Raw genomic sequence first — 13,264 nt, 5'->3', positions numbered from 1 at the left:
TTTGCTTGTCCTTAAGGATAGAGTTCAGCATGATGATGCCAGAGATGTGACTATTGGTGATGATGGGGTGTTAAGGATGCAGAGCCGGATATGCGTGCCCAATGTAGATGGGCTTCGGGAGTTGATTCTGGAGGAGGTCCATAGCTTGCGGTATTCCATTCATCCGCGTGTTGCGAAAATGTATCAGGACTTGAGGCAGTATTAGTGGCGGAGACGAATGAAGAAAGACATTGGGGGATTTGTAGCTCGGTGCCTCAATTGTCAGCAGGTGAAATATGAGCATTAGAGACCGGGTGGCTTGCTTCAACAGATGGATATCCCAGAGTGGAAGTGGGACAGGATCACCATGGACTTTATGGTTGGACTTCCACTGACTTTGAGGAAGTTCGATGCTATTTGGGTGATCGTGGATCAGCTGACCAAGTCCGCACACTTCATTCCTGTGTGTACTGCCTATTCTTCAAAGTGGTTGGCAGAGATCTATATCCGGGAGATTGTTCGTTTGCACGGTGTCCCAGTTTCCATCATTTCAGATAGGGCACTCAGTTTACTCCGCAATTTTGGAGGTCTATGCAGCAAGAGTTGGCTACTCAGGTTGAGTTGAGCACAACTTTTCACCCCCAGACGGACGGGCAGTCCGAGCGCACTATTTAGATATTGGAAGACATGTTGTGTGCTTGTGTCATTGATTTCGGAAGGTCATTGGATCAGTTTCTACCGCTTGCATAGTTTGCTTATAACAATAGCTACCAGTCGAGTATTCAGATGGCTCCATATGAGGATTTGTCTGGGAGGCGGCATAGATCTTCGGTTGGTTGGTTTGAGCCGGGTGAGGCTAGGCTATTGGGGACAGACTTGGTACAGGATGCCTTAGAGAAGGTGAAGGTAATTCAGGAGATGCTTCATACACCGCAGTCGAGGCAGAAGAGTTATGCTGACAGGAAGGTTCGAGATGTGTCCTACATGGTTGGCAAGAAGGTTCTGTTGAAGGTTTCGCCCATGAAGGGTGTTATGAGATTTGGGAATAAATGCAAATTGAGTCCTCGGTTCATTGGGCCTTTTGAGGTGCTTCAGAGGATTGGGGAGGTGGCTTATGAGATTGCTTTGCCACCCAGCTTGTCGAGTGTGCATCCGGTATTTCATGTTTCTATGATTTGGAAGTATATTGGGGATCCGTATCATATTCTAGACTGCAGCACGATTAAGTTGGATGGTGATTTAACTTATGATGTGGAGCCAACAACTATTTTGGAGTGTCAGGTTCGAAAGTTGAGGTCAAAGGATATAGTTTTAGTGAAAGTGCAGTGGAGAGGTCGGCCTATGGAGGAGGCTACCGGGAGACCGAGCGGGAGATGCGGAGCAGATATACTCACCTGTTTGAGGCTTCAGGTATATTTCTTGACTCGTTCAAGGACGAACATTTGCTTATGTTAGGGATGATGTGATGACCCAGCCAGTAGTCTCATGAGTTACCGCTTCATTTTCCCCATTTATGCTTTTTATTGCTTTGTCTATCAGTTCTATATGCGATCGGGTTGGTTGGATCGGGTTCGAAAAGGAATTGGTAAGGTTTGAGACACTTAGTCTCTTTTGAGGAAGCTTAAGTTGGAAAAGTTAATCGGATGTTGACTTATGTGTTAGAGGGATCGGATGTGAGTTACGATGATTCGGATAGCTTCGGGAGGTGATTTGGGACTTAGGAGCATAATCAGAATGAGTTTTGGAGGTTCGGAGTAGATTTAGGCTTGAATTGGCGAAGTTGAGATTTTGGCAATTTCTAGTTAGTAGGCGAGATTTTGATATACGGGTCGGAATGTAATTCCGAGAGTCGCAGTAGTTCCGTTGTGTCATTTGGGATGTGTGTGCAAAAATTTCAGGTCATTCGGACGTGTTTTGGATGGGTTTTTGATCAAAAGCGGAATTCGGAAGATTTTGGAAACTTAGGCTTGAATCCGATGTGTTTTGGTTGATTCGGTGTTGTTTGAGGTGTTTTGAAGATTGGTACAAGTTTGAATAAGGTTATGAGATATGTTTGTGCTTTTGGTTGAGGTCCCGAGGGCCTCGGGGTAATTTCGGATGGTTGACAGAGAAGTTTGAGATTTTGTAAAGTTGTAGATTTTCCTGCTTCTGGTATTTCCGCACCTGCGGATTGGGGACCACAGGTGCGATGTCTCAATGCGGAAGAGGGGGTCACAGAAGCGGGAGCTGGCGAGGTTGGCAGGAACCGCAGAAGCGGTTGTGGGACCACATCTGCGAAGGCGCAGGTACGGATATTTCATCGCAGATGCAGAATTGGGCATTTTAAGTGATTTCCGTAGAAGCGGTAAATTGTTCGTAAATGCGAAAATGCCTGGGCCAGAAGGTATAAATTGTGTCCTTTGCGATTTTTGAGCTATTTCACCATTTTTTGAGTCGGCTTTAAAGCTCTTCGAACGATTTTGAAGAGGGAATTCAAGGGAACTTCATTGAGGTAAGGATTTTGGACCTAAAACTCGTTCCTATGGTATTATTTCACGGATTAGAACTATAATTAATGGAATCTAAGGTTAAAATTGGGGAAATCAGGGCTTGGTATTGGAGACCTAGACTTGAGGATTTGAGGGACCTATTGTGGTCGGATTTTGGTACTTTTGATATGTATGAACTCGTGGGAAGATAAGGAATCCATTGATGTAAAAATTATCGAATTCCGAGACATGGACCCAGGGGTCGGGTTTTGGTAATTTCGGGATTTGTGTCGTATATTGATTATTTTCGCTTGGGCTTCGTTCCCTTAGCATATCTTGACACCGTGATTCTGATTTTGGATAGATTCGATGCGAGTGGAGGCCGATTCGAGGGGCAAAAGAATCGCGGAGTAGTATTTTCACCGGTTTGAGGTAAGTAACCATTGTAAATCTGGAACTGAGGGTAAAAAACCCTGGTATTTGACTTGTTTTGATAATTGCGGTGACGCACATGCTAGGTGACGAGCATGTGGGCGTGAACCGGTAGGGATTGTGACTTGGTCCGTCCCGTAGCGACTATTAAGCCGCGTATTTGATTTGGAACCTTATGATATTCCGTACTTTAGTCATTTTTACTGTATTATGGGTTGTATGCCATGTTTGGGGCCTTGTGCCGACCTGTTGAGACCTTTAGGGGCATGTTTACTGTTTTTCCTCACTCTACTTGTTGAAAGCATATCCTTAGTCATGCTTTACCTGTTTAAATGTTTAAAACTGGTTTTATCACTCTACTTCTAAATGTGAGGACTGTTTGGACTAAGTTTCCCTAATTTCTACTGTTGTACCCGAGAGGCTGTGAGGTTAACGACTGAGAGAAGTTGAGAACCTAATGGTGAGGACATTTATACATGTATGAGTTATGGATCGGGCTGCAACCCGTAGCGATACTTATATGAATCGGGCTGCACGCCGCAACGATATATATATATATTGATGTATATATGTATATGTAAATTAGACCGCTTGCGCGCCACATCGATATGATGCTTGGGCTGTAGGAGCCCCTCCGGAGTCTGTACACCCCCAGTGAGCGTAGTGGACTATAAACTGTGGATCGGGCTGCACACCGTAGCAGTTACTGTGATTATTATTATTATTATTATGAGAAATTAATGAGCCCGAGTGTTGAGATTGTGTACTGAGTGATAAGAGTTGAGTCACGAGTGACTGAGAGGCTGCCCGAGAGGTCGTAGTCTGAGTGATACCTTGCTCGAGGGCCCTAGTTATGATATGTTCGCTGATTTCACTCTTCCTTTAAATAAGCATCTATTGGAAAAATTGATAAGTATATGATTTCAAGTATTTAAACTGAAATTGATGATTTCACGACCAATCTGGTTTTAAACTGTGGAGTTTGATCGGTTATCCTGTTGTTTATTCATTTACATGATTTTTAACCACTCGTCACTTCTTTCAGACCTTATTTACTTTAGTTACTTACTGAGTTAGGGTACTCACGTTACTCCCTGCACCTTGTGTGCAGATCCAGGTGCCCGAGCGGTAGAGTGAGGATCCTCACCTTATCCAGAGTGCCGGAGATTGCAAGGTCGCTGCATGGCGTCCGCAGCCCTGCCTTTTCTCCTTCCTATCTTGCTCTCTTCCGCATATTTTTAGACTTATGATGTATTAGATAGTTGGTTGTGTATTAGAGACTCTAGACTTGTGACACCAGATATTTGGGTTGTGTTGGTTTATGTTTTATTGATTTCCGCACATTTTAGTTGTTTTAAACACTTATTATGAAATATTTGGTAATTAAACCCGTGTTAGAAAATGGTTTATTAAAAGAAAAGGGTTATGATCGATGTTTGGGTAGGCTTGCCTAGTAATGTGATAGGCGCCATCACAACCGGGTATTTGGAGTCGTGACAATGCAGATTTTGGAGTTGATATTGTTGTGTGTGGAGGGAGCTGGCACTGAAAAAATGTACCTACATTCTGGTTATAGCTTCCTCATATTTTTCGTAGCTTTAGATTTATAAATCTGTTTATGTATATTTCAAATAGATGATGTATTTATTTTATACTCACTTTGTAAACTCAAAATCATAGAACTTCATAATTTGTACCACCAATCCTGGGGTTGTTGTATAAAAGTTCAATGATTTCATCATTTATTTTCCTAGTAAATCTCATTTGAATTGGATTACTATTAATTGGCTTACTTAGAAGGTTGGGTCAAGTGCCATCACGACTAGCTGGATTTTAGGTCGTGACAGCCCGTCATCTGCTCAATTTGCTTCACCACCAGCTAGATCGCATCCATCTAGATTACAACCACCCGGATTACAATAAGGTCTGGATCGCAACAGGGGTCTAGATCGCATCCATATTCATCAGCGACCCCGTCTCCCTCTCCACGGAGTTCCTCTTCTAGCATTTCTAGACTTCACCTTCATAATAGCACCGCTGAACCAGATGCTTCCCCTTTTACGCACGCTTCAGATACGCCGGAGGATGATGATCCAGATGCAGTGCAGTTTGATCATTATCATAGGATGATCATCATGCCCGAGGACAATGGTTAAGATTTATTTATTACTTTTTTTTTATTTTTGTTGAATTGCAATAGCTAGTCTTGTTTATTTAATGTAACTAGTATTTGGACACGTGCGTTGCCCGTGTATTCTGTGTCAATGAGAACAAAACTTTCAAAAAAGACCTAAGAATATTCATAAATATATTTGATTTATAAAATAAATAAAATTGCAAGTTCTTGAAAATGATAGACTTTAATTGTATTTCGCTAATTCAATATAAGAAAATACATGTCTCACAGAATTATCCAACTTTGTATGGGTGGTAATATTAATTGAAGTATAAAAAAATAAATTTATCTACTAAATGCTAAAAAAATCCTACTAAATAAAAAGAATTGCATGTCCAGCAATGACAACGTAAGCTACATTTGATTTATGCAAGAGCATTTAAAATTCTAGAAAGAGGATTGAGGACCAAAGCATGTCTCAAGAAAGAAGAAAAGGATTGTCATGTTTAATTTATTATTTTGATAAATTAATTCATAAAAGTCGTCCATTGTCTTATTTCAAATGGTATGTAGGAGAACATCATTAAGCATAGAAAAATGTGTCGTATTAATTATTGATATACCTAATCAACTACAAACAATGAATTTAGCTAAAGGAATCGAAGTTAAGGTAAGAAAATAGAAAAACGCCCAAAAATCCTTCCCGGGCCCATGTCTCGAAATTGAGTAAAAGTCACAAATTATGAACACTCATTCACTCACGAGTCTAGCCATACCAAATTCACTCAAATCCGATACCAAAATCTTGATCAAAACCCCCAAATTAGGCCTAAGAACTTTACTCAATTTTTCCCAATTTCTCAACCCAAATCCTAAATTAGATGATGAATTCATGTTTACATAAATGTGTTATAAGCAAGAAGGAGTTAAGAATCATGACCCACAAACTTCCTCCGAAAATCTCTTCTTATTTCGCCTCCTACCGAGCTCTCAATCCAATTTTTGAGTTATGAAATCAAACCCTCAATTTGGAATTTAAATTTTGCCCTGACGCGTTCTTCTTCGCGAACGCGAACCTACTATCGCGAACGCGATGCACAAAAATCCCACTGGCCAATTTCCTCTTTTGCAAACGCGAGTGTCCACTCGCGAACGTGTAGCTTGCACTTGTGGACCCTTCGCGAATGCGAGGACCATGTCGCGAACGCGAAGGCTAAAGGGTCCACACCTTCTGCGAACGCGGGAGCATCATCGTGAATGTGAAGCACAACTCAGTTTCCTCACCGAGATGCTCTATGCGAATGTGATACACCCCACATGAACACGATGAAAGTTTTCTTTACAATACAAGAACAGAAAATCTGCCACTTCTCTAAGTCCAAAAATAACTCGTTGAGCATCCGAAGCACACCCGAGGCCCCCGAGACCTCACCCAAATATGTCAACTAGTCCTAAAACATCATACGAACTTAGTCCAATCCTTGGGTCACATCAAACAATGATAAAACCACGATTCACCCTCCAATCCAAGCCTAATGAACTTGAAATCTCAAGAATTCTACAATCGATGTCGAAACCAACCAAACCATGTCGGATTGAACCCAAATTTTGCACACAAGTCACATTCAACACTATAGAGCTATTAAAACTTTTGGAATCGGATTCCGACCCCGGCATCAAAATCTCACTATCGATCTGGAAACTTCAAAAATTCAACTTTCAGCATTTTAAGCCTAAATAAGTTACAGACCTCCAAAACATAATCTGAACACACCCCTAAGCCCGAAATTAGCCAACGGAGCTAACAAAACCGCCAGAATTCCATTCTGAGGACGTCTTCACACTTCTCTAACTACGGTCCAAATTCTGAAGCTTAAGCTCTCATTTAGGGACTAAGTGCCCCAAAACACTCCGAAACTCTAAACGAAACCTCCTGGCAACTCACAATAGCAGAAATAAATACGGGGAAAATAGTTAATAGGGGATCAGGGCATTAATTCTAAAAACGACCAGCTGGGTCGTTACATCCTCCCCCTCTTAAAACAATCATTCGTCCTCAAACGAGCATAGAGACATACCTAAAGTGGTGAAAAAATGAGGGTAACAGCTGCGCATATCCTGCTCAGTCTCCCAAGTTGCCTCCTTGACTGGCTGACCCCGCCACTAAACCTTTACTGATGCAATGTTCTTTGACCTCAACTTTCAAACCTGCTTGTCCAATATCAATACTAGGGCTGTAGTGAAAGCTGTCTTGATCTTCTGGAAGCTCTTCTCACACTCTTTCATCCACTGGAATCGAGCACCCTTCTGGGTCAGCCTGGTCGTAGGTGCTGCAATAGATGAAAATCCCTCCACAAATCGACGGTAATAACCCGCCAAGCCAAGAAAATTACGGATCTCTATTGCTGAGGATGGTCTGGGCCAACTCTGCACTTCTTCCACTTTCTTCGGATCCACCTTGATCCCTTCACTCAATACCACGTGACCCAAGAATGCCACGGAATCCAACCAAAACTCACATTTCGAGAACTTTGCATATTATTTCTTTTCTTTCAAGGTTTGAAGCACTGTCCTCAGGTTTTGCTCATGATGTTCCCGACTTTGGGAGTATACCAAAATATAATCAATAAAAACAATGACGAACGAGTCAAGATATGGCCGGAACACGCTGTGCATAAAATGCATAAAGACTGCTAGGGCATTGGTCAACCCAAATGACATAACAAGGAACTTGTAATGACCATACCGAGTCCTGAAAGTAGTCTTCGGGATATCTGGCTCCCGAATCTTCAACTGATGGTAACCTGAATGCAAGTCGATCTTAGAAAACACTCATGCACCATGTAACTGGTCAAACAGATCATCAATACGAGGCAAAGGATACCGGTTCTTCACTGTAACTTTGTTCAACTGGTGATAATCAATGCACATACGCATAGAACCATTCTTTTTCTTCACAAACAAGACCGGAGCATCCCAAGGTGATACACTGGGCCGAATAAAACCTTTGCCAAGCAATTCCTGCAACTGCTCCTTCAACTCCTTCAACTCAGAAGGAGCCATACGATAAGGAGGAATAGAAATGGGCTGAGCGCCCGACAACAAATCAATGTTGAAATTAATATCTTTGTCGGGCAGTATGCCCAGAAGATCAGCTGGAAACACATCAGAGAAATCCCGTACTACTGGGACTGAATCAACTATAGGGGTATCCATACTGATATCTCTCAAATAAGCTAGATACGCGTTACACCCCTTCTCAATCATTCGCTAAGCCTTAAGTTATGAAATAACTCTACTGGTAGTGTGATCTAAAATACCCCGCTACTTTACTCGTAGCACATCTATCACAACCAACATCACGGATTTGGCGTGACAATCAAGAATGGCATAGTAGGGCGACAACCAGTCCATGCCCAAGATAATATCAAAATCTACCATGTTGAGCAATAATAAGTCGGCTCTGGTCTCAAAACCACTAAGAGCAATCAAACAGATCGATAAACGTGGTCCACAACAAGAGAATCTCCCACAGGAGTAGAAATATAAATAGGGGAACTCAAAGAATCCCGAGATATGCCCAAATGCGGGGCAAAATAAGAGGACACATAAGAATAAGTGAAGCCTAGATCGAATAAAACTGATGCATCTCTACGATAGACCAGGACAATACCTATGATGATAGAATCGGAGGTGACAACCTCAGTACGGGCAGGAAGGGTATAGTATCTATCCTGGCCTCCTCTTCTAGGGTGACCTCTACCTCCCCGATTTCCACCTCTAGCTGGCTAGGTAGGTGGGGTGGCAACTGGTGCTGTAATCATAGCATGAGGACCTGGTGGAGCACGTTATGGCTGAGAAAGCTGTAGAGGTGCACCCCTCCTAAGTCTGGGGAAATCCCTCACCATATGGCGTGTGTCGCCACACTCAAAACAAGCTCTTGGAGGATGTGGGGGCTGTGACTGGATCTGTCCAGGTCTACTGGATTGACCACTGAAAGCACCTAGTGCAGGAGGTGCACTAGATACTAGAGGTGCATAATAGGACTCCTAAGGTCTAGGAGGAGCTGGAATACCACTGGCTGCTGGAAGAGCTGAATGAACAGGGCGACTCATATAACCCCTATCATGACAAATTGCAGCTAGGGCACAGGCACCGGAATAATGACCCGACTCTCGAGACCTCTTGGCCTCTCTCCCCTCTCTATCCCGAGCATGCACGCCCTCTGCTCTCCTAGAAATACTCACCACCTGCTAATAAGAGATATCCGTCTCAACTCCCGGGCCATGCTATATCTAATGCTGGGAATAAGCCCCTCAATGAACCGGCGAACACTCTCGCAAACCGTAGAAACCAAGGCCGATGCATGCCTAGCCAAGTCAGTGAAACGGACAGCATACCTCGACATATTCATAGTACCCTGGCGCAACTCAAACTCTGCGTGCCATACATCCCTGAGGCTCTGAGGAACAAACTCCCTCAAGAACATGACTGAAAACTGGGTCCAAGTAAGGGAAGTTGCCTCAGCTGGACTGTCCAACTCAAAAGTATGCCACCACTGATAGGCTGCTCCTCGAAGCTGGAAGGCAGTGAAAGAAACCCCACTCGATCCTGATATACCCATAGTGCAGAGGATACGGTAGAACTCTGTTACAACCCATATCCACATGTGTTAGTTCATGCCATATATTAGTTAACATAAATCCAATAAGGAATTATCTTTGAGATGATAAGAAGTCAATCCTATTGGTCTTAAGTGATACAAGAGTGTATAAGGGTGATTAACCAGTATTAGAAGTTAAACGAATCAAGGATGTTGTAACTCGTATTTTCAGGTAATCTAGCGGTGCTTAATACACTCAAGAGGTCATTTATTAAGGTATTTTAATCATATAATATCCGTATCATAAGTCTTGAAGTCAAACGAGTTATGAAACAAAAGTCGACAAAAGTTGTCGCAACTTAGGTTCATAATTTTACTTAAACATTAGGTCAAATGTTTCTAATCTTTTCTCATAATTTACAAGGAATTACGGGGTGATCTACCCACCAAATTAAATATCTATGAGTCTAGTTTCCAACGCATTAAACCGTTCATCGATACGATCTCGGAGTAGAGAGATATTCGCGTTTTCGCGAGACTGCGCCAAGCACCTCTCCCACTAAGTCGGTTTAAGATATTTGGACCTATATAGGATGACTCCAACCCGTTTTAAGTCATTTCTTTTCACTATTTTCAGACCTTAGAACCCTAGGAACATCCTCTCAAGGTTCTCTCAAGATTCAAGACCCAAAAAAAGGGCAAACAACACAAATCAAGTGTCGGGAATTCCGTGGCGCTAGTAAGTCTCTTGTTCTTCTTGTTGTTGCTCATTTTTGTGTCGTTTCAGCTCGTGTGGGAGGTTGTTTTAAAGGGTTTATGTTCTGTAAATACTCCCTCATGTTCTTAATATCAATCCTAGGTGATTTCAAGCCTTCTAAAGTGATTCTAGTGCCGAAAAACACTAATTGATCGCTAGTTTCACTTTTTTGTTGTTGTGGCAGCATTGGAGGGATATTTCATGGAAATTTAAGGTCAAATTGGAGTTGTTCTTTCTGTATAAAGGTAAGGAACCTCTTACTCTATATGTATTTAAGATTATCCAAGTTGCGGCTAAGCCATTGAAGCTAGAACTTGTGAGATATATATCGAAAGGCTTGGTAGTAATGTTATTGTTTTGTGGACTGTTTTGCGTTGTTGTTGGGCTGCGTATTTTACTACTATATTGTGGAGTTTTGGAGGAGGAAGGGTGTGGAGAAACACCATATATATGTAGGGTTATGGGCTGATAGTTATTCGTAACATTTCCAGGTTGTTTGACACGACTACGGTGGTCGTCGTATGTATGGAGTGATTAGGCTATGTGTGGACTATTTTGGGAGGCTCAATATGTTTATTATTGATGTTGTTTGGGCTGTTTGGTGACTGTTTTGAATGGTGTGAGGTCATATATATAGGGGAGGTGCTGTCCGTTTCATCGTAAAATAGGTTGTGGTCGATACATAATAGTTATGACGCTTAAATGATAACGATAGTATCGTTTCTCTTATTGTAGACTAAGGAGTTTTGACAATTGCATAGCTTGAGATTGGGGCAGTATATACAAGGTATGTGAGGCTATCCCTTTCCTTCTTTTGCACGACTCCGATTGTACATAATGTAATGAACGAGCTTCCAAAGATACTCTACTCTTAGAAGCTAGCAGTACTTACATTGTTTTCCCTCTTATGGAACGATTGATGTTAATGTTGCTTCTCTTATTCTTATGTTATCAATGTTGTTCATACTTCCTGAATTCTTATAAGGTTCATAGTGAAGAGTTAGTCCTAATAACGTGTACAGAGGATACCGACCTTACGTCACTCCGAAAGGTTTAGAATGTGATTCCATGAGTCGAGCATGCATTATATATATGTATCTATTTTACTCTACCGAGCCACGCTATAGTTGGCCGGGTACGACACCTATTGTGCAACCACTGATCAGTTGGGTTTTACCGAGCTCCACGTGGCCGGGTACGATTCTACCGAGCCTATTATGGCCGGGTACGATATGATGATAATGATGCCCACAGAGGCGAATGCTTTAAAGGTTTATGTATTTATACATATGTATCATGCATTTCATGTAAGTAGCCCTCAGAGGTACTAAGATGTTACAGGTTGTATATTCTCTATCCTTGCTTACATTACTGATCGTATTTATGGTTCCTTGCCTTACATACTCAGTACTTTATTCGTACTGACGTCCTTTTATTTGTGGACGCTGCATGTCGTGCTGCAGGTCCTGATAGACAGGCAGGTGCAGCTCCCCCACCACAGTAGACTGTCCAGTTCAGCGGTGATTGGCGAGATCCCTTCTCCGGACTTGCCTTGGTCTTGGTATGCAATTTTTGTTATAGACATTATGGGTATGTCGGGGCCCTGTTCCGGCTATGTTGCAACACTTATGTTCTTTTAGAGGCTCATAGACAGGTGTCGTCTCATGTATAGTTTGGTATGCCTTGTCGGCTAGTTTTTGTTGTATAGTCTTTCATAGTAGCGAGGTAGCTCATACCTTATACGTAGTTTCTTGATTGTCTGGTCATCCCCTGCTATGTATGTTCATGCCATCATATTTTATTGCTGGTTGTCCATGATCTAGGTCTACCATTTATATTGATCTCGTCAGCCTTAAAAGATAATAATGAAGGTTAGATGAAATGTACGTTGGTGCTCGGCAAGTGTGGTCGGGTGCTAGTCATGGCCCTTCAGTTTGGGTCGTGACAAACTTGGTATCAGAGCAAGTCTGTCCTAGGGGTTGTCTATGAGCCGTGTCTAGTAGAGTCTTGATTATGGATGTGTAGCGCGCCACATTTATAATCAGGAGGCTACATGACATCTAGGGTTGTTACCTTCTTCCTGAATCTAGATCGTGCGTAGAGTTGAGTCGTAAGTGTTCGTCTCTAATATTCACCTTATTTTTTTCAGTGATGCCTTCGACTAGGAAGCAAACGATTAGTAGACGGCTTGATACAGCAGCGGGAGAGGGTACCAGTCAGGTTCCCCAAGTCAGAGCAGGACAAAGTGAGGCTCAAAGTGAGATGCCCTCTCATACCTCATCTACTCCATCTCCTCCAGAGGATATTAGAAGGCACCCAGCGCCTCCAGTTCCTCCGTCTGGCACTCCAGACCAGGATATGCGGAGTGCTTTGCAGTTATTGACTAGCTTGGTAGCTGCTCAGGATCAGAGGCAGAATACAGGTGCTACTGAGAAACCAGTTAGTACAAGAGTTCGTGATTTTATTAATTTAGACCCTCCAGTGTTTACCGGATCAGACCCGAAGGAGGACCCACAGACTTTTATTGACCAGGTTCATCGTACACTTCGGGTTATGCATGTTAGTGATACAGAGGCAGTAGAGTTGGCTTCTTATCGGTTACGGGATTTAGCGGTTCTCTGGTATGATAGTTGGGAGAGATCCAGGGGTCCGAACCCTCCTCCAACTGTGTGGAAGGAATTTTCTGAGGCCTTTCTTCGTCACTACTTGCCAGTTGAGATACGACGAGCTAGAGCTGATAAGTTCTTGAACCTTAGACAAGGTAATATGAGTGTGCGAGAGTACAATATGCAGTTTGATTCTTTGGCAAGGTATGCTCCCCATATGGTGGCCGAGATGAGTGATAGGGTGCATATGTTCGTGAATGGGTTGGGACCACATCTGATAAATGAGTGTACGACAGCCTCCTT

The 13,264-nt window shown here is 42.6% G+C and overlaps 1 protein-coding gene across 1 annotated transcript in view; it reads left to right on the top strand.

Annotated features, from left to right (window-relative positions):
- Positions 1-310: 310 nt before the first annotated feature.
- Positions 311-13,264, top strand: part of LOC138875892 (uncharacterized) — a 28,078-nt gene continuing 15,124 nt past the window's right edge. The window contains exons 1-2 of the mRNA XM_070154767.1: positions 311-594; positions 747-978. Of these exons, the coding sequence (XP_070010868.1) occupies positions 311-594; positions 747-978 (516 nt within the window). The remainder of the gene's footprint in view (positions 595-746; positions 979-13,264) is intronic.

This window comes from Nicotiana sylvestris, chromosome 8, assembly GCF_000393655.2.
Source record: "Nicotiana sylvestris chromosome 8, ASM39365v2, whole genome shotgun sequence".
NCBI lineage: Eukaryota > Viridiplantae > Streptophyta > Magnoliopsida > Solanales > Solanaceae > Nicotiana > Nicotiana sylvestris.
This window is presented reverse-complemented; position numbering and strand designations above follow the sequence as displayed.